Source organism: Drosophila sulfurigaster, chromosome 2R (assembly GCF_023558435.1).
Source record: "Drosophila sulfurigaster albostrigata strain 15112-1811.04 chromosome 2R, ASM2355843v2, whole genome shotgun sequence".
NCBI classification, from domain to species: domain Eukaryota; kingdom Metazoa; phylum Arthropoda; class Insecta; order Diptera; family Drosophilidae; genus Drosophila; species Drosophila sulfurigaster.
In genome coordinates, this window is record NC_084882.1 from 13,256,133 (window position 1) to 13,278,238 (window position 22,106).

At 33.7% G+C, this 22,106-nt stretch overlaps 5 protein-coding genes across 9 annotated transcripts; all 5 read right to left on the minus strand.

Moving 5' to 3' along the window:
- Positions 1-404: 404 nt before the first annotated feature.
- Positions 405-1,340, minus strand: LOC133836695 (short-chain dehydrogenase/reductase family 16C member 6-like). Its single transcript, XM_062267284.1, has 4 exons — positions 1,179-1,340; positions 915-1,091; positions 776-848; positions 405-717 (listed from the first exon to the last, which is right to left on the minus strand). The coding sequence occupies exons 1-4, from the start codon at positions 1,338-1,340 to the stop codon at positions 407-409; spliced, it is 723 nt and encodes a 240-aa protein (XP_062123268.1). The 3' UTR covers positions 405-406.
- Positions 1,341-2,507: 1,167 nt separating this feature from the next.
- On the minus strand, positions 2,508-10,896 carry LOC133837555 (short-chain dehydrogenase/reductase family 16C member 6-like). Of its 3 annotated transcripts, none has more exons than XM_062268357.1 (6): positions 10,493-10,896; positions 3,441-3,596; positions 3,204-3,380; positions 3,068-3,140; positions 2,699-3,005; positions 2,508-2,645 (listed from the first exon to the last, which is right to left on the minus strand). In XM_062268357.1, the coding sequence occupies exons 1-6, from the start codon at positions 10,646-10,648 to the stop codon at positions 2,561-2,563; spliced, it is 954 nt and encodes a 317-aa protein (XP_062124341.1). In that variant the 5' UTR covers positions 10,649-10,896; the 3' UTR covers positions 2,508-2,560. The 3 variants fall into 3 exon arrangements, with proteins under 3 accessions (XP_062124341.1, XP_062124340.1, XP_062124342.1); XM_062268356.1 differs by lacking the exon at positions 10,493-10,896 and adding an exon at positions 3,827-3,985; XM_062268358.1 differs by lacking the exons at positions 2,508-2,645; positions 10,493-10,896 and adding an exon at positions 3,827-4,100 and having other exon boundaries at positions 2,829-3,022.
- Positions 4,418-6,491, minus strand: LOC133837558 (retinol dehydrogenase 10-B-like). The gene is made up of 5 exons (XM_062268360.1): positions 6,342-6,491; positions 6,103-6,279; positions 5,961-6,033; positions 4,586-4,892; positions 4,418-4,523 (listed from the first exon to the last, which is right to left on the minus strand). Exons 2-5 carry the CDS (start codon positions 6,214-6,216, stop codon positions 4,418-4,420), a joined length of 600 nt encoding a protein of 199 aa, XP_062124344.1. The 5' UTR covers positions 6,217-6,279; positions 6,342-6,491.
- LOC133839489 (17-beta-hydroxysteroid dehydrogenase 13-like) lies at positions 6,343-10,348 on the minus strand. The gene is made up of 4 exons (XM_062271079.1): positions 10,333-10,348; positions 10,024-10,142; positions 9,767-9,964; positions 6,343-6,498 (listed from the first exon to the last, which is right to left on the minus strand). The coding sequence occupies exons 1-4, from the start codon at positions 10,346-10,348 to the stop codon at positions 6,343-6,345; spliced, it is 489 nt and encodes a 162-aa protein (XP_062127063.1).
- A 106-nt stretch (positions 10,897-11,002) lies between the features above and the next one.
- LOC133837554 (estradiol 17-beta-dehydrogenase 11-like) lies at positions 11,003-20,858 on the minus strand. 3 transcript variants are annotated; one of them, XM_062268353.1, is made up of 6 exons: positions 20,661-20,858; positions 20,181-20,336; positions 19,945-20,121; positions 19,803-19,875; positions 17,726-18,032; positions 11,003-11,189 (listed from the first exon to the last, which is right to left on the minus strand). In XM_062268353.1, the coding sequence occupies exons 1-6, from the start codon at positions 20,817-20,819 to the stop codon at positions 11,084-11,086; spliced, it is 978 nt and encodes a 325-aa protein (XP_062124337.1). In that variant the 5' UTR covers positions 20,820-20,858; the 3' UTR covers positions 11,003-11,083. The 3 variants fall into 3 exon arrangements, with proteins under 3 accessions (XP_062124337.1, XP_062124339.1, XP_062124338.1); XM_062268355.1 differs by lacking the exon at positions 17,726-18,032 and adding an exon at positions 11,249-11,551 and having other exon boundaries at positions 11,034-11,189; positions 20,661-20,855; XM_062268354.1 differs by lacking the exons at positions 17,726-18,032; positions 19,803-19,875; positions 19,945-20,121; positions 20,181-20,336 and adding exons at positions 11,249-11,551; positions 12,287-12,359; positions 12,430-12,606; positions 12,669-12,824 and having other exon boundaries at positions 11,038-11,189; positions 20,661-20,829.
- Between the last annotated feature and the right edge of the window lie 1,248 nt (positions 20,859-22,106).

The window sequence follows — 22,106 nt, forward strand, 5'->3', positions numbered from 1 at the left end:
CAAACTCAATTAGTTTATGCAGAAATGCAAACCAACTACACTAATTGTGATCAACAACAATTTTTGATTAGTTATAAATATAACACATATAGAAAAATTAATTTTTCAGTAAGTATTTTCTCTTCCGTTTTCAATAAGCTGTTACTGGACACCCAAGAGAAACAAAATGAGCGAACAACAAACAGTTTAGCAACAAGACAATGTATATTTCGATATTAATATCTCACCAATCCCAATACGTTATTAAAATGTTATACACCAAGTATCATCGACTCTTCTTGCACCTCACAGAATGATTGAAACATTTTGTATGTGACCAAAAGAAACAGTCTCTCTTGCCAGTTGAGGGGGAAGTAAGCTACAAACAATTTAAATTAATAAAGTAACCTTATTAACCATTGTCAACTTACTTCCAAATTCGATGTAATATATCCAAAATATATGGTAGTTTGATTTCCCTTTCTCCAGCGAGCATTCCCTTAACTATCCGACGAGCTGCCGTTTTTCCTTTAATCAAGGGATAAACTCGATTCGCCTTAATAGCACAGCCAAGTTTAGAGACCTCATCGTTGGTGTCCAGAAACATTGGCAATACCGTTGTGACATGGATGTCATTCTGTTTCTCCAGAGCTAATTCCAAGCGCAGCGTCTTCATATGAGCGGTTGCACCACATTTGCTGGCAGTATAAGCAGTATTGTAAGCCAAGGGAAATAGACCTGCAGAAAATGAAAGTTATCACAAAAGTCATTTAAAAACAAAGTATTGTAATATTACTGATCGCTGAGGTTATGGTTTCTATATGTCCTTTGCGCAATCTCTTCATAGTGGGCAGAAATGCAGCCTTCGTCTGTAAACGTTAATGAACATTTAGTTATAAAGCCATCACATACTCGTTACGAGTCATTTGTCTCACCCAAAAGTGCGAAGTCAAATTAACATTAATCATTCGTTGCACATCATCCGGTTCAGGATCTAAAGGATTGTGCAACAAAATTACGCCTGCATTGTTAATAAAAATTGTAACCGAACCAAGATCTCGCACAACATTTGCCTCAAGATCAGATACTTCAGCAAAACTGGTAATATTCACCTTAATTAAAAATCCCAATTAAATTTATTGATAAAAAAATAAACTTAATTATTAATAATTCACATAAAATTGGACTGCAATATTTACCTTATAAGCTTTGGCTTTTACTTTGGATATCTCGTGAATTTGTCTAACGGTTTCCTCGGCGCCTTCTATGTTAACATCTACCACGGCTATATGGCAACCGAGTTTGGCAAGTTCAAGTGCTAAAGCACGACCTAATCCACCTGCAGCCCCGGTCACCTTCATTATTTCGGATTAGAATAAAATAACTTCAAATCTTTCATATTTTTTAAAAGTAATCTTAAAAGATAAAGTGGGAAGTAACTTCAATGGTATTTAAATTATTCTTTACATTTTTAGCTGAAAATTTTTTTACATCTTTACATATCTATCTCACATTGATTGCAGCATTAATTCATATGAGCAATAAATTAAGCAATTCACTCGAAATAAACTTAAATGAAGCTTTCTTAACATTTCCGTACTTACCACAGCCACCTCACCTGCGATGCTTTTGGTGGATTTGCAAATGAAACATTCACAAATTTTGGTTAAGATTGCGACTAATAGTAGTAGCGGAGTAGACAAAACAATCAGAATTGCACATAAAGTGCTCAATAGTTTAATCAGCATATTAACTGCTTCCATTTTCTAAGCAATAGCAGCAAAAAACTCTTTTAAAAATAATTGATTATTTATCTCTGCGATTTCTTGCGAAAATGTTATGTTGACTGCGCGACAGTTTAATATCGTGTGAGGCATGCTAGATAACGATTTGAATACTCTCGGTGAACGTGTACAACAAACTTCTTTAGCAAAAACTCGTTTTAAAACTACTATTCAAATTATTTTTTTGCAGACACAAACAAAGTCGTCTATGAAGCATTTTCTGGTATTGCAAAGAAATGTGTCTAGATAAATTGCAATTGTATTTTAATTTACAATTTACAAAATTTGTACACTGAAATTAAAAAAAAATTTATGATATAAAATAAATGTTTCTAATCTATCAAATTATAAAAACTTCTTTAAATCTATTAGCAAAGAAATTAATAATTAATAAAGGCTGCCTGTTTAGCTATTTAGCCAGCACCTACCATTTCGTGTAGAACTTTGACATCTTTATGTACTTTTAAGTCATTTTTAATAAATGCATTTATCATATCACTAGGGTTAATTACAAATCTTACGAATGATTTGAGCTTGGACAACTCTTTTGGAAAAAAAACTTTCCCAAATCGATTATCAAAGAAATAAGAGTTACTACAAAAATTATATAAAATAAATCTGCTATACATGTTATATGGCTGCTTAAATGTATTAAAATAAAACTAATAGAATTCTGAGTAATTCGTTTGATTGAAAATAAATTTATTAGTATTTCTAGCAAAAAAAAAACGCAGATTTGGAAGTCAAACATTCAAATATCTTATATATTATATAAATAATTACTATGGTGTTATGTACTACACGAAGTTTTTTTTAAATTTAAGAAATAATTTTGAGGTAGTTATGAGAATCAGTCCCTCCTGCCATTTGATAGGAAGTAAGCTGTAAAAAATTTCAAATTATTCCAATGCCATTCTCAACCATTCTCGACTTACTTCAAAATGCGATGTAAGGTATCGACAAAATATGGAAGTTTTATTTCCCTCTCCTCAGCGAGCATTCCCCGAACTATGCGATTAGCTGCCGATTTCCCTTTAATCAAGGGATACACTCGATTCGCCTTAATTGCGTGAACCATCTGAGAAATCTCATCGTTGGTGTCCAGAAACGATGGCATTACCGTGGTGACGTGGATGTTATGCTGTTTTTCTAGAGCTAGTTCCATTCGCAACGCCTTCATATGGCCGGTGGAACCAAATTTCGATGCAGTATAAGCAGTATTAAAGGCCAAGGGTAATATACCTTCACATAATACAAGTCTATGTTAACTTAAAAAAAGTCTTCTCATGTTAAAAAATACTTACCTCCCACTGAACTGATGGTAACAATGTTTCCCTTTCGCAATTTCTTCATTGTGGGCAGAAAAGCAAATTTCGTCTATATATGATATGTATATTTAATTATTAGGCCAATACATACTCGTACAAACATTCAACTCACCCAAAAGTGTGATGTCAAATTGACGTCAATCATCCTTTGCACATCTTCTGGAGCGGGATCTAAAGGTTTACTGTGCAACAGAATACCCGCATTGTTGATGAGAATAGTAACCGAACCAAGATCTTGCTCAACATTTGTCTTAAGATCAGTAATTTCAGCAAAACTCGTAACATTTACCTTGAACGCAAATCAAATTAATCAATATCAACTCTCGTCAAATTGGAGCCTTCTAATTACCCTATAGGCTTTAGCTTTTACTTTGGATATTTCGTGAATTTGTCTAACCGTTTCTTCAGCGCCTTCTATGTTAACATCCACCACTGCTATGTGACAACCGCGTTTGGCAAGTTCCAGTGCTATAGCTCGACCTAATCCACCTGCAGCCCCGGTCACCTATAAAATATAAAATGAAAAAATGTGCCAAGTATTTATAATGAAAAAAAAATTACTACAGTTTCGTGCCGTGTTTTAGTTGTACAAAGTTCATACCGCACCATACAAACTTTTAAATTCATATTATTTTTCCAAATACGATTAACAACAATTCATGATAAACAATATGAACATAAGTACAATAAAGTTATGTATATAGTTTATAATTTTCCAAAGAATTGGGTACTTACCACAGCCACATCATCTGCGATGCTCTTGGTGGGTTTGCAAATGATACATTCCCAGATTTTTGATAAAATTATGAATAATAGTAGCAGCGGACTAAATAAAACTAGCATAGTTATCAGCAATGCAGTCAATAATATAATAAACTGATTTTCTCTCTCCATATTCAAAGTAACACGGCTAAAAGTTTTTTAATTCTTTCTGTAGCCGAAAGTATGTGTTAATCACGCAAGACTTAAGACTCGAATGCCGATACATTATAGCACTTACCTCTACTGCGCTTAGCACAAATTTTCATAAAATGATTCATATTAACTCAGAGCAAGCCGAAAGTAATAGTAGAGCATAACACGATAGCTGTAGATAGCTACTTTGTTTATAACACAAATGTATTCAAACATTTAATTATTTTAGAAGTCAATGGCGTTTATGGTGCAGGTCATTTTTATAATTATTGTAAAAACAAAATCGTATAATATCACGATAAACAAAAAAATTGCCATCGAATATGCTCGACTCTTAGATACATAAAAAATAATTAATCCACATTTTTATGCGATTTGCACTGAAATCCAATCCAAAATTAAATTGTCAAATCACGGTTTGGGGACATTAGCATTCAAGCCGATTTCTTTATACGACAGAAACATATTAGAGGCAGATATGAGAATCAGTCTCTCCTGCCAGCTGAGAGGAAGTAAGCTGCAAATAATTTTAAATTAATTAATTAATTCTAATATCATTATCAAACATTCACAACTTACTTCAAAATGCGATGCAAAATATCCAATATAAATGGAATCTTTATTTCCCTCTCTCCAGCAAGCATTCCATTAACTATCCGACGAGCTGCCGTTTGTCCTTTAATCAGGGGATACAGTCGATACATCTTGGTAATGTTGGCAAGGTCAGACATCTCATCGTTGGTGTCCAGAATCATTGGCATTACCGTGGTGACATGGATGTCATGTTGCTTCTCTACAGCTAATTCCAATTGCAATGCTTTCATATGCCCGGTAGCACCAAATTTGGTTGCAGTGTAAGTGGTATGATAGGCAAAGGGTAATAGACCTGGATTTATTGCAATTTAACACAGAAATAATTAAAAACAAGCAAGAAAGCTACAGTCGAGTGTGCTCGACTGTTAGATACCCGCTACGTATTTTTAATAAAAGCAAAATATTACGGTAATAATCTCAAAATATTAAAAATAAATATGCATGTATTCTCGATCGGGATTTGAACTCGAGCACCACCGACCGGGTGGTTAAAAAAAAAAAAGTTTGTACCTCGAGCGGGCTCGAACCACAACATGCTCGGCTTGCACTCTACCACCTGAGCTATCGCATTGCTTAAGAAGCCCCTATGCATACAGATACGCATACATACAATACATACATAGCAGGCGGTTTTGCCCATACAAAAGTATTTCTTTAATAAAATCCACAATTTTTATTTATAATTGTTGTAAATACAATTAAAAAAAATTTGTACCTCGAGCGGGCTCGAACCCGAGTTCCCCGAGTACCACAACACGAATATGCTTGCACTCTACCAATAGTGCTAGCGCAGTGCCTCTATGCATACAGATACAAATATAGAGGCGAGCGTGTATATACGTATACGCTTACATACAACACCTGCATAGAAGGCGTTTTTGCCCATACAAAACTATTTCTTTAATAACTTAAACAATTTTTATCTGATCGCAACCAAATTTTCAGGAATCACAAATTGTCACACCATTGTTGTTATTGTATATACCAAAATTGTCACGTCTAGCCTTAATATTACTCTTGTTATTATTGATTTGCAGGAGCGGGAGTGGGCGTGGCAAAAATTTGAAATAAACATGATCTGCGTACAAACATAACAAATACTCTCGAAAAAATATTATAGCTCTATCGCTTATAGTCTCTAAGATCTAGGTGTTCATACGGACAGACGGACAGACGGACATGGCTATATCGTCTCGGCTATTGATGCTGATCAAGAATATATATGTAGGGTCGGAGATGCCTCCTTCTACCTGTTACATACATTTCCAGCCAGCACAAAGTTATAATACCCTTCTACCCTATGGGTGGCGGGTATAAAAAGCTCTTGAAATTAAACATATACCGATTAAGCAACACTTACTCGCCGCTGAACTGATGGTAACAATGTTTCCCTTTCGCAACCTCTTCATTGTAGGCAGAAACACAGTCTTCGTCTACATGTATTAAAAAGAATCTAATTACTTGACCAAAAATACAAAACTTGTATCAATCATTTGACTTACCCAAAAGTGCGATGTCAAATTGACATCTATCATTCGTTGCACATCCTCCGGTGCAGGATCTAAGCGATTAGGTAGCAGCAGAATACCCGCATTATTAATAAGAATTGTAACCATACCAAGATCTCGTGTAACTTTAGCATTAAGATCAGTTATTTCAGTAAAACTGGTTACATTCACCTTGAATACAAATCAATTTAATTACACTTAATTTTCTTATTAAATGAAATATCTCAAATTACCTTATAAGCTTTTGCTTTTACTCTGGAAATCTGGTGAATTTTTTTCTACGGTTTCCTTGGCGCCATTTATGTCAATATCTACTACGGCTACATGGCATCCGAGTCCGGCCAGTTCCAATGCTATAGCCCGACCTTGTCCATGAGCAGCCCCGGTCACCTGTAATATATAATATAAATAATAATATAGCAACTAGATTAATGTGAATTCAAAAAACTTAATGGTGATAAATCTCAAACTAATTTCCCAATAAAGAGAATAATCTTGTCTGTGTGCCCTCGTAAGCTTCGGCCCTATCTACCTATTAAATCAATCGCTATATCAATGATTTATATATATGGGTTTTTTAATCGCTGTAGGCACTTCGCTTGCATATTTATAAATATGTATTAGCTTTAATACTTAGAACTATATTACAATTGTACACAGTTCCAAACGATACCTCGTAATAAATATATTATTAATAATCAATTCATTATTAATACCAATATTATAATTTTCAAAACAATTAAACACTTACCACAGCCACCTCGCCGATGATACTCTTGGGGGGATTTATATTTGAAAAATTCGCCGATTCTTGATAACATTACTGCTAATAGTAACACTGGAGTAGATAGAGCAAAACCAATTATCAGCAATGTAACCAATAGTTTAATCAACTGATTTTGAATCTCCATTTTCAAAAACAAAAACAGCAAAACTTTTTTATTTATTTTCCGAACTATGTGTTGATCGCGCGACAGTTAATCTTCGAATGAATCGAATCGCGCTAAACTCTGATGCGAATTACATTGATCATTGGCTTAAATCGAGATGTGTTCAAACACATTCTAGAACAATTAGAAACTTGATTTTAGTTAGTTGGCCTCATTAAACTAATTTGTTATTACTAAATTCTTTATTTAATAATTTAAATCAAGCATAAGAATAAATTTAAAAATTAGCTTCACGTATACTCGAGTATTAGATACCTGCTACATTTAATTGATGTATACAAATTAATTGTTAAGCGTATCAAAATAGAGATTGTAAAGATTTTCTTAATAAATTTGCGAATAAAAATTTGCGGAATCTTAATGAACATACAGTAGGCTATACGCTAATAGTGCAGAGGAGTGGGAATTGTAAAAATAATTGACAGTGGACAACGTAAATAGAATTATGACCAATCTTTATCTTTCAAGCATCACTAACGAAAACTTAAGACTTCTCTGATCTGCAAAAGCACAAAATCACAATTTGAGTAGTTGAAGCTATTCATAGCACCCTGTATCATTTAAGACTAGTAGAACACTAAATGCACTTGTTTATATTAAACTTAATCAATAGCGCAAATTGTCGATTACTCTCAGACATACATTTCTACTCACTTGTACATGTTTTGCCAGGCATAAACAATATACAGCACATTATTTAAATTTACACATTTCATTTAATCACGGGAATCAGTTTTTGTCCCGCATAAGCATGGATAATCTCAATCATCTCATTGTTGGTGTCCAAAAATATTGGCATTGCCGTGGTTACATTATGTTGGGCTGTTTCTCTAAAGTTAGCTCCAAGTGAAGTGTTTTCATATGACCAGTTGAACCAAATTTACTCGCAGTGTAAGCGGTATTATAGGCCATGGGGTCTGCCCCATCTACATTGATCAATTGAAAGTTAATGCAAATTTCAAAAACATTCTGATCGAAAAACACTTACATGAAGCTGAACTGATGGTAACAATGTTTCCCTTTCGCAGTTTCTTCATTTCATAAAAGAACAAGTAAGAAAGCTACAGTCGAGTGTACTCGTCTGTGAGATACCCGCTACCCATTTTGAATAAAAGAAAAATATTTTGGGTATTTTTATTAAAATATACCGAATATACTACAAAAATACTAAAAATGTACCAAATGGTATATTTGGTATATCGATTTAGTACCGCATTCAAAATATACCATAGACGGCACAATATACCAGATTTTCATCCAAAGCAACAAACTCCTAGTAAGTAGGCGTTTTTGCCCATACAAAAGTATTTCTTTAATAACTTCGACAATTTTTATCTAATCGCAACTAAATTTTCAGGAATCATAACTACTAGAGTAATTATTATCTATAAATAAATTCGCAACTCTAGCTTTAAAATTACGTTACGTTGTTATTCGATTTTTTTGATTTGCGGGGGCGGAAATGGGCGTGGCAAAAATTTGAAACAAACTTTATCTGCGTGCAAATATAACAAATGCTGTCGGACAGACACACAGACGGACATGGCTATATCGTCTCGGCTGTTGACGCTGATCAAGAATATATATACTTTATAGGGTCGGAGAAGCCTCCATCTACCTGTTACATACATTTCCTGCCGGCACAAAGTTATAATACCCTTCTACCCTATGGGTAGCGGGTATAAAAAGCAATCGTTATGTTAATAAGTTTGGATGAAGCAGGTGAAATTTCTGCAGTGATCCATATAATGATCAGTCTTTAAACTATGACACTTGTTAAAAAAATTGTGAAAACGCAAATTTGTTTTAAATGATGATAACAAATATCTCAATTTACAACAAATTGGTATTATAACAAGATTTTATTTTTTGGTTTACGGAGTAAGATTTCATCAACACTAATTTATTGATTTATTAGATTCACGACCAAAGCAATTTAAAATTCTTACCACAGCCACCTCACCAACGATGCTGTTGTTGGTTTTGTAAATTTACAAATAATAATAACAAGAATAAATAGGAATAACATGGGAATATCTTTTAGTAACAATTTGGGGGTTGCATTTTTTAGTATTCTTTTTACATGGTGCTTGTTTAGCTATTTAGCCATTATGTGAGACATCCAATTATTCTTAAGCACCTACCATTGCATGTAAAACTAATAGAATTTTGAATAATTCGTTTAACTAAATGTCAAATTAGCAGACATTTAACGAGTGTATTAGTGTTTCCAGCAAAGTCAGGGGGAAGTGGGAAGTCAAACATTTAAGTGAAATTTTTTTTAAATTTAAGAAATATTTTAGAGGTAGTTAAGAGAATCAGTCCCTCCTGCCAATTGATCGGAAGTAATCTGGAAACAATTTCAAATTATTTCAATACTATTCTTAGCCATTCAAAACTTACTTCAAAATGAGATGTAAGGTATCTACAAAATATGGAAGTTTTGTTTCCCTTTCTCCAGCGAGCAGAAACGATGGCATTACCGTGGTGACGTGGATGTTATGCTGTTTTTCTAGAGCTAATTCCATTCGCAACGCCTTCATATGTCCGGTGGCACCAAATTTTGATGTAGAATAAGCAGTATTAAATGGCAAGGGTAATATACCTTCTCATAATACAAGTCTACGTTAACTTAAAAAAGTCTTCTCAAAGCAAATTTCGTCTGTATATGATATGTACATATATTTAATTATTAGGCCAGTACATACTTGTACAAACAAAAAAGTCACCCAAAAGTATGATGTCAAATTGACGTCGATCATCCTTTGCACATCTTCTGGAGCGGGATCCAAAGGTTTACTGTGCAACAGATTACCCGCACTGTTGATGAGAATAGTGACCGAACCAAGATCTTGCTCAACATTTGTCTTAATATCAGTAATTTCAGCAAAACTCGTAACATTTACCTTGAACGCAAATCAAATTAATTAATTTCATTTTGAACAAATTGGAGTCTTCTAATTACCTTATAGGCTTTAGCTTTTACTTTGGATATTTCGTGAATTTGTCTAACAGTATCTTCAGCGCCTTCTATGTTAACATCCACCACGGCTATATGACAACCGCGTTTGGCAAGTTCCAATGCTAGCCCCGGTCACCTATAAAATATAAAATGGAAAATTTTGCCAAGTGTTTATTACACAACAAATTACTACAGTTTCGTGCGTAATATAATAAACAGATCTTCTCTCTCCATCTTCAAAGTAACACAGCTTAAAGTTTTAGAATTCTTTCTGTATCCGAAAGTATGAGTTAATCATGCGATATTTAAGACTCGAATGCCGATACATTATAGTTATGATACATACTTTTAATTTCATAGCAATATTATTTTCCCAAATATAATTAACAACAATACATGATAAACAATATCAACATAAGTACAATAAACTTATGTATATAGTTTATAATTTTCAAAACAATTGGGTACTTACCACAGCCACCTCATTTGCGATGCTCTTGGTGGGTTTGCAAATGATACATTCCCAGATTTTTGATAAAATTATGAATATTAGTAGCAGCGGACTAAATGGAACTAGCATAATTATCAGCAATGCAGTCAATAATCTAATAAACTGATCTCTCTCCATATTCAAAGTAACACGGCTAAAAGTTTTTTAATTCTTTCTGTAGCTGAAAGTATGTGTTAATCACGCAAGACTTAAGACTCGAATGCCGATACATTATAGCACTTACCTCTACTGCGCTTAGCACAAATTTTCATAAAATGATTCATATTAACTCAGAGCAAGCCGAAAGTAATAGTAGAGCATAACACGATAGCTGTAGATAGCTACTTTTTTTATAACACAAATGTATTCAAACATTTAATTATTTTAGAAGTTAATGGCGTTTATGATGCAGGTCATTTTTATAATTATTGTAAAATCGTATAATATCATAAACGATAAACAAAAAAATTACCATCGAATATGCTCGACTCTAAGATACCCGAAATTAAAAATAGTTGATCACCATTATTCTCCGATTTGCACGGAAATCTAATCCAAAGTTAAATTGTCAAATCACTGTTTGGGTACTTTAGCATTCAAGCTGTTTTCTTTATACGACAGAAACATATTAGAGGCAAATAAGAGAACCAGTCTCTCCTGCCAGCTGAGAGGAAGTAAGCTGCAAGTAATTTTAAATTAATTAATTAATTCTAATATCATATAACATTCACAACTTACTTCAAAATGCGATACACAATATCCAATATAAATGGAATCTTTATTTCCCTCCAGCGAGCATTCCCTTAACTATCCGACGAGCTGCCGTTTTTCCTTTAATCAGAGGATACAGTCGATTCACCTTGGCAATGTTGGCAAGGTCAGACACCTCATCGTTGGTGTCCAGAAACATTGGCATTACCGTGGTGACATGGATGTCATGTTGCTTCTCTACAGCTAATTCCAATTGCAATGCCTTCATATGGCCGGTAGCACCAAATTTGGTTGCAGTGTAAGTGGTATGATAGGCAAAGGGTAATAGACCTGGATTTATTGCAATTTAACACAGAAATAATTAAAAACAATTAAGAAAGCTACAGAGTGTGTTCGACTGTAAGATACCCGCTACCCATTTTTAATAAAATCGAAATATTCCGGTATTATTTTCAAAATATACCGAAAATACTATAAAAATACTAAAAATATACCGAACGGTATATTTGTTATATCGATATAGTACCATGATCAAAAAATACCATAGACGGCACAATATACCAGATTGTCGGCCAAAGCAACTAAAAGCCCTAGTAAGTAGGAGTTTTATACAAAAGTATTTCTTTAATAACTTCCACAATTTATCTGATCATAATCAAATTTTCAGAAATCATAAATATTATAGTTATTATTGTATACACCAAAATTCGCAGCTCTAGCTTTAAAATTACGCTTGTTATTTGATTTGCGGTGGCGGAAATTTGAAACATAAACATAAAAAATGCTGTCGAAAAAAATTATAGCTCTATCTCTAATAGTCTCTGAGATCAAGGTGTTCATACGGACAGACGGACAGACAGACAGACGGACAGACCCATGTTCGTCTGTCTAGATCGTCTCGGCTATTGATGCTGATCAAGAATATATATATAGGGTCGGAGATGCCTCCTTCTAACTGTTACATACATTTCCTGCCGTCACAAAGTTATAATACCCTTCTACCCTATGGGTTGCGGGTATAAAAAGCTCTTGAAATTAAACATATACCGATTAAGCAACACTTACTCGACGCTGAACTGATGGTAACAATATTTCCCTTCCGCAACCTCTTCATTGTGGGCAGAAACGCAGTCTTCGTCTACATGTAATAAAAAAGTATATAATTACTTAACCAAAAATACAAAACTTGTATCAATCATTTGACTTACCCAAAAGTGTGATGTCAAATTGACATCTATCATTCGTTGCACATCCTCCGGTGCAGGATCTAAACGATTACGCAGCAGCATAATACCCGCATTATTAATAAGAATTGTAACCATACCAAGATCTCGTGTAACTTTAGCATTAAGATCAGTTATTTCAGTAAAACTGGTTACATTCACCTTGAATACAAATCAATTTAATTATACTTAATTTTCTTATCATATTAAATATCTCTAATTACCTTATAAGCTTTTGCTTTTACTCTGGAAATCTGGTGAATTTTTTCTACGGTTTCCTTGGCGCCATTTATGTCAATATCTACTACGGCTACATGGCATCCGAGTCCGGCCAGTTCCAATGCTATAGCCCGACCTAGTCCATGAGCAGCCCCGGTCACCTGTAATATATAATATAAATAATAATATAGCAACTAGATTAATGTGAATTCAAAAAAACTTAATGGTGATAAATCTCAAACTAATTTCCCAATAAAGAGAATAATCTTGTCTGTGTGCCCTCGTAAGCATCGTCCATATCTACCTATTAAATCAATCGCTATATCAATGATTTATATATATGGGTTTTTTAATCGCTGTAGGCACTTCGCTTGCATATTTATAAATATGGGCAATTCTCAAAAAATGGTAAACCACGACCGAAAAAAAAAACCTTCACATTCATCGTATTTTTTTGTATAATGTCATAAAGAAATATCCAAATTTTCATAATACAATGGATCCGTAGCATATCTCCGTTGTTTTTATAAACAAAATTTGCCTGCAAACTTCACTTTCAGCTCCTTTTGTATGCAATTTTATGTTTTATTATTTCACAAAGAAAACATATGATATGTTTGCTCTTTTTCTACCAAATCTCTTAATAGCAATCCAATAATTAGATAAAAAATGCAAAGTGAGCGAAAAAATGTTCAATTAACTGTTTATTTTATTTTGCTTCTTATCTATGTTCAAATCGTACGTTCGCGACCGAAAACATCATTTTATTGTAATTGCTTCGCATTAAGTGCAAGCAGGTGAATGAAACTTCGCGTGTTAAGTTATTTTGGTATATATATTTTAAATATAAAAAATCGTTGGGGTTACTCAAACCAATCTTTTTTTATTGATTGTCAAAGTAGCTTACGTTCGCGACCTTACCTATAATCCTATGTCGATTTTTACTAGCGTTGCATGGATTTAAAAAAAAATTTTTTTTTTTGTTTTTGTTTTTGAAAACTATGTCGTTTGCAGTTACTTGTTAATTATTACTTATTATTTATTACATATTTTTCTTGCTATTAATAAATTTCAGTACATTTTTCATATTTAATAAAAATTTATTTTTTTTGCTTTTAAATGTTATTAGACACATTAAATTGAGTTAAATCCGTTTGTTTTTATGAAATATGAAGTTATTAATAAAAAAAAGTTGTGGTAAAAATAAAAATTTAATAAATAAAACAACATGGAAAAATCGGAACTTAATTAAATTAAAAATAAATAAATGGAGATATTTTCTTGGGAGTAGACTTTAAAAGTAAAGTTATTTCTTTAAAATATTCCGTCTCAATTCGCAGAGTTTTGCATTTTACTGTATTAAGCATGTTTTCTGACAATATTATGAAAATTAAAAATCGATAAGCCCCATAATTTACACTAACCAAAGAGCTAAACAAATGCTATCGAAGAGTAAAAAAAAAGTTTCAGGAAACGTTTGTTTTCGATTTTATTTTTTTAATTTATCTCGTACGAACGTACGTTCGCGACTTTCAGAAATGCCCATATGTATTAGCTTTTATACTTAGAACTGTATTTCAATGGTACACAGTTCTAAACGATACCTCATAATAGGTATATTTTAAATAATCAATTCATTATTAATACCAATATTATAATTTTCAAAACAATTAAACACTTACCACAGCCACCTCGCCGATGATACTCTTGGGGGATTAATATTTGAAACATTCGCCGATTTTTGATATAATTACAGCTAATAGTAACACCGGAGTAGATAGAGCAAAACCAATTACCAGCAATGTAGCCAATAGTTTAATCAACTGATTTTGAATCTCCATCTTCATGTTTTAGTTTTTTTATTTTCCGAACTATGTGTTGATCACGCGACAGTTAAACTTCGAATGAATCGAATTGCGCTAAACTGTGATGCCTATTGCTTCGTCCTTTGGCTTAAATCGAGCTGTGTTCAAACACGTTCTAGAAAAATTAGAAACTAGATTTTAATTAGTACGCCTCATTAAATTAATTTGTTATTACTAACATCTTTATTTAATCATTTAAATCAAGCATAAGAATAAATTAAAAAAATTAGCTCAAAGTATACTCGAGTATTAGATACTTGCTACATTTAATTAATCATTTAAATCATGGATAAGAATAAATTAAAAAATTAGTTCACGTATACTCCAGTATTAGATACCTGCTACATATTTAAATGATGTATACAAATTAATTGTTAAGCGTATCAAAATAGAGATTGTAAAGATTTTCTTAATGAATTTGCGAATAAAAATTTGCGGAATTTTAATGAGTGGGAATTGTAAAAAATAAATGACAGTGGACAACGTAAATAGAATTATGACCAATCTTTATCTTTCAAGCATCACTAACGAAAACTTAAGACTTCTCTGATCTGCAAAAGCACAAAACCACAATTTGAGTAGTTGAAGCTATTCATAGCACCCTGTATCATTTAAGACTAGTAGAACACTAAATGCACTTGTTTATATTAAACTTAATCAATAGCGCAAATTGTCGATTACTCTCAGACATACATTTCTACTCACTTGTTTACTACATGTTTTGCCAGGCATAAACAATATACAGCACATTATTTAAATTTACACATTTCATTTAATCACGGGAATCAGTTTTTGTCCCGCATAAGCATGGATAATCTCAATCATCTCATTGTTGGTGTCCAAAAATGTTGGCATTGCCGTGGTTACATTATGTTGGGCTGTTTCTCTAAAGTTAGCTCCAAGTGAAGTGTTTTCATATGACCGGTTGAACCAAATTTACTCGCAGTGTAAGCGGTATTATAGGCCATGGGGTCTGCCCCATCTACATTGATCAATTGAAAGTTAATGCAAATTTCAAAAACATTCTGATCGAAAAACACTTACATGAAGCTGAACAAGTAAGAAAGCTACAGTCGAGTGTACTCGTCTGTGAGATACCCGCTACCCATTTTGAAAAATAGAAAAATATTTTTCGGTACTTTTTCAAAATATACCAAATATACTGCAAAATACTAAAAAATATACCAAATGGTATATTTGGTATATCGATTTTGTACCGCATTCAAAATATACCATAGACGGCCCAATATACCAGATTGTCATCCAAAGCAACTAAGACCCCTAGTAAGTAGGCGTGTTTGCACATACAAAAGTATTTCTTTAATAACTTCGACAATTTTTATCTAATCGCAACTAAATTTTCAGGAATCATAACTACTAGAGTAATTATTATCTATAAATAAATTCGCAACTCTAGCTTTAAAATTACGTTACGTTGTTATTCGATTTTTTTGATTTGCGGGGGCGGAAATGGGCGTGGCAAAAATTTGAAACAAACTTGATCTGCGTGCAAACATAACAAATGCTGTCGAAAAAAAATTATAACTCTATCTCTTATAGTCTCTGAGATCTAGGTTTTCATACGGACGGACGGACAGACGGACAGACGGACATGGCTATATCGTCTCGGCTGTTGACGCTGATCAAGAATATATATACTTTATAGGGTCGGAGATGCCTCCTTCTACCTGTTACATACATTTCCTGCCGGCACAAAGTTATAATACCCTTCTACCCTATGGGTAGCGGGTAAAAATACTTACCTCCCACTGAACTGATGGTAACAATGTTTCCCTTCCGCAATTTCTTCATTGTGGGCAGAAAAGCAAATTTCGTCTATAATTATTAGGCCAATACATACTCGTACAAACATTCAACTCACCCAAAAGTGTGATGTCAAATTTACGTCAATCATCCTTTGCACATCTTCTGGAGCGGGATCCAAAGGTTTACTGTGCAACAGAATACCCGCATTGTTGATGAGAATAGTAACCGAACCAATTTCTTGCTCAACATTTGTCTTAAGATCAGTAATTTCAGCAAAACTCGTAACATTTACCTTGAACGCAAAACAAATTAATTAATTTAATTTCTTATCAAATTAGAGTCTTCTAATTACCTTTTAGGCTTTAGCTTTTACTTTGGATATTTCGTGAATTTGTCTAACCGTTTCTTCAGCGCCTTCTATGTTAACATCCACCACTGCTATGTGACAACCGCGGTTGGCAAGTTCCAGTGCTATAGCTCGACCTAATCCACCTGCAGCCCCGGTCACCTATAAAATATAAAATGAAAAAATTTGTCAAGTATTTATAATGAAAAAAAAATTACTACAGTTTCGTGCCGTGTTTTAGTTGTACAAAGTTCATACCGCACCATACAAACTTTTAAATTCATATTATTTTTCCAAATACGATTAACAACAATTCATGATAAACAATATGAACATAAGTACAATAAAGTTATGTATATAGTTTATAATTTTCCAAAGAATTGGGTACTTACCACAGCCACATCATCTGCGATGCTCTTGGTGGGTTTGCAAATGATACATTCCCAGATTTTTGATAAAATTATGAATATTAGTAGCAGCGGACTAAATAAAACTAGCATAGTTATCAGCAATGCAGTCAATAATATAATAAACTGATTTTGTCTCTCCATATTCAAAGTAACACGGCTAAAAGTTTTTTTAATTCTTTCTGTAGCCGAAAGTATGTGTCAGCACACAGTTTCATAAAATGATTCATATTAACTCAGAGCAAGTCTAAAGGTAAAAGTAGAGCATAACACGATAGCTGTAGATAGCTACTTTGCTTATAACACAAATGTATTCTAACACTTTTTATTATTTTAGAAGTCAATGGCGTTTATGATGCAGGTCATTTTTATAATTATTGTAAAAAAAATATTATGATAACCAAAAAAAAAACAAAAAAATTACCATCGAATATGCTCGACTCTGAGATACACGGAATTAAAAATAATTGATAAACATTATTATGCACTGAAATCCGATCCAAAGTTAAATTGTCAAATCACTGTTTGGGGACTTTAGCACTCGAGCTCATTGCTTTATACGTCAGATACATATTAGAGGCAAATAAAAGAACCAGTCTCTCCTGCCAGCTGAGTGGAAGTAAGCTGCAAATAATTTAAATTAATTCCAATATCATTATCAAACATTCACAACTTACGTCAAAATGCGATACAAAATATCCACTATGAATGGAATCTTTATTTCTCTCTCTCCAGCGAGCATTCCCTTAACTATCCGACGAGCTGCCGTTTTTCCTTTAATCAGGGGATACAGTCGGTTCAGCTTGCTAATGTTGGCAAGGTCAGACACCTCATCGTTGGTGTCCAGAAACATTGGCATTACCGTGGTGACATGGATGTCATGTTGCTTCTCTACAGCTAATTCCAATTGTAATGCCTTCATATGACCGGTAGCACCAAATTTGGTTGCAGTGTAAGTGGTATGATAGGGATAGGGTAAGAGACCTGGATTTATTGCAATTTAACACAGAAATAATTAAAAACAAGAAAGAAAGCTATAGTCGAGTGTGCTCGACTGTGAGATACCCGCTACCCATTTTGAATAAAAGCAAAATATTGCGGTATTTTTTTAAATATAGCAATAATACATATACACTAAAATATACCAAATGGTATATTTGTTATATCGATATAGTACCACATTCAAAATATACCATAGACCCCTAGTAAGTAGGCGTTTTTGCCCATACAAAAGTATTTCTTTAATAACTTCCACAATTTTTATCTGATCGCAATCAAATTTTCAGAAATCATAAATACTAGAGTTATTATTATATACAATTCGCAGCTCTAGTTTTAAAACAAGTAAGAAAGTTACAGTCGAGTGTGCTCGACTGTGAGATACCTACACTACCCATTTTTAATAAAGGCAAAATATTGCGGTATCATTTTGAAAATATACCGAAAATACTTAAAAATACTAAAAATATACCAAATGGTATGTTTGGTATATCAATAAAGTACCACATTCAAAATATACCATAGACGGCTCAATATACCAGATTGTCAGCCAAAGTAACTAAGACCCTTATAAGTAGGCGTTTTTGCCCATACAAAAGTATTTCTTTTATAACTTCCACAATTTTTATCTGATCGCAACCAAATTTTCAGGAATCATAACTACTATAGTTATTATTATATATACCAAAATTCGCACCTCTAGCTTTAAAATTACGCTTGTTATTCGATTTTTTTATTAGCGGGGGCGGAAGTGGGCGTGGCAAAAATTTGAAACAAACTTGATCTGCGTGCAAACATAACAAATGCTGTCGAAAAAAAATTATAGCTCTATCTCTCGTAGTCTCTGAGATCTAGGTGTTCATACGGACAGACGGACGGACACACAGACACACAGACACACAGACGGACAGACGGACATGGCTATATCGTCTCGGCTGTTGACGCTGATCAAGAATATATATACTTTATAGGGTCGGAGATGCCTCCTTCTACCTGTTACATACATTTCCTGCCGGCACAAAGTTATAATACCCTTCTACCCTATGGGTAGCGGGTATAATTACGGAAGTGGGCGTGGCAAAAATTTGAAACAAGTTGTTCTGTGTGCAAACATAACAAATGCTGTCGAAAAAATTATAGCTCTATCTCTTATAGTCTCTGAGATCTAGGTGTTCATACGGACAGACGGACAGACAGACAGACGGACATGGCTAGATCGTCTCGACTATTGATGCTGATCAAGAATATATATACTTCATAGGGTCGAAGATGCCTCCTTCTACCTGATACATACATTTCCTTCTCTCCTATGGGTAGCGGGTATAAAAAGCTCTTCAAATTAGACATATGGGCAATTCCATGACGAAATTTGTCCCGTGCGAGACTATTTACAGTGTACTGCAGTGAAAATAACATAAACTGAAACAATTTTAAAGCTCTAGATGAGCACTATATTTAGAGCTAAGATTGATTTTAGGAACTTATTCTGTTTTACGATAAAATATAAATTTTCGTTCATTTTTTGGTTTTGTGTACGAATTGGTTAATTTTTGCAATTATCACAACAGGAAATAAAACAGAAAGAAAATTCCAAAACCATTCTTAGCTCTAACTAAATTACTTATCTAGAGCTATAAAAATAAACTTTTCTTATTTTCAAAATTGTTTCAGTTTATATTATTTTCAATGTAAAGAGTCTCGCACGGAACAAATTCTGTCATGGAATTACCCATATACCGATTAAGCAACACTTACTCGCCGCTGAACTGATGGTAACAATGTTTCCCTTTCGCAACCTCTTCATTGTAGGCAGAAACACAGTCTTCGTCTACATGTATTAAAAAGTATCTAATTACTTGACCAAAAATACAAAACTTGTATCAATCCTTTGACTCACCCAAAAGTGCGAAGTCAAATTAACATCAATCATTCGTTGCACATCCTCCGGTGCAGGATCTAAAGGATTACGCAGCAGCAGAACACCCGCATTATTGATTAGAATTGTAACCATACCAAGATCTCGTGTAACTTTAGCATTAAGATCAGTTATTTCAGTAAAACTGGTTACATTCACCTTGAATACAAATCAATTTAATTATACTTAATTTTCTTATCATATTAAATATCTCTAACCTTATAAGCTTTTGCCTTAACTCTGGAAATCTGGTGAATTTTTTCTACGGTTTCCTTGGCGCCATTTATGTCAATATCTATCACGGCTACATGGCATCCGAGTTTGGCCAGTTCCAATGCTATATCCCGACCTAGTCCATGAGCAGCCCCGGTAACCTGTAATATATAAATAATGATATAACAACTAGATTAATATGAATTCATAAAAATTTCCCTATAAAGAAAATAATCTTGTCTGTGTACCCTCGTAAGCTTCGTCCATACCTATATATTAAATCAATCGCTATATCAATGATTTATATATATGGATTTTTTAATCGCACTTCGATTGCATATTTATAAATATGCGTTAGCTTTAGTATATAGAACTGTATTTCAATGCTGCACAGTTCCAAGCGATACCTCATAATAAATAGATTTTTAATAATCAATTCATTTTTAATACCAATATTATAATTTTCAAAACAATTAAGCACTTACCACAGCCACCTCGCCGATGATACTCTTGGGGGATTTATATTTGAAACATTCTACGATTTTTGATAACATTACGGCTAATAGTAACAGCGGAGTAGATAGAGCTAACACAATTACCAGCAATGTACTCATTAGTTTAATCAACTGATTTAGAATCTCCATCTTCAAAAAAAACAGCAATACTTTGTATATGATTTATTTGAGTTTCTTTCTGTTTTCCAAAATATGTGTTGATCGCGCGACAGTTAAACTTCGAATGAATCGAATTGCGCTAAACTATGATGCGAATTACTTCGATCTTTGTCTTAAATCGAGCTTTGAACACAGCTCACAACACACGTTCTAGAACAATTAGAAACTGGATTTGAATTAGTAGGTCACATTAAATTGATTTGTTATTACTAACAAAAAAATTAGCTTCCAGTATACTAGAGTATTAGATACCTGCTAGATTTAATTAATGTATACAAATTAATTGTTAATGTTGAACCGAGTTGGTTCGGCAAGAAAGTCTTGGCTGAAGCGTAAAATAAAACACGTCGTTCTGTTTTAAGTATTTATTCGCAACTGTGTATATTAAATGTTAGTTAACATAATTATGTGCAGTGCAGATGTTAATGTTAATGCACTGCTAATTTTATTTATCGATATTCATATGCGTACATTGATATTTTTAACACTCTTCCTCAATGTAAGCATATTTACAAATATTACTTCAATTTTAACAAATTTATGAAATGTATATGTTTCTGCTTTGACAAATTCTTCGTTAATATGTCTGCGACCATATCATTCGTTGAAACATACTTCAAAACTATTTGTCCTCACTTACTACTTCTCGCGCAAAATGATATCTTATATCAATATGTTTTGCCCTCGAGTGATGCACTGGATTCTTTGCCAGTTGTTGCGCACTTAAATTGTCAGTGTGAACTACTGTTGGGGTGTCCTCTACGCCGCAACCAATTTCGACTATAAGTCTGCGCATAACAATCGCCTCTTTGCATGCTGTTGATAACGCCATGTACTCAGCTTCTGTGCTGCTAAGCGCTACGCTCCGTTGCTTCTCCGATTTCCAGGATATCGGACCACCTCCAAGAAAATATACATAGCCCGTATATGACTTCCGGTCACTCTGGTCGCCGCCCCAATCCGAATCGACATAGCCTTCAAACGCATTTCCACACTTGCTGTAGTGTAGCTGAAACTCCGACGTTGAAGCTAAATATCATAACACATGCTTCACTCCTGTTAGATGCTCCACATGCGGATCCTTATTCCGCTGAGCCAATTTTGCAACTGAATGCAAAATATCAGGTCTGGTCGTAAGAGCTAACCACATTAACTCTCAATTGTTGACTGATATGACCTCAAATCAACTTGCTGACATTGGTCATTACCGCATGCCATTTGATGTCCGCTTCTAACGGCGTCGCAGCCGTTCTGCAG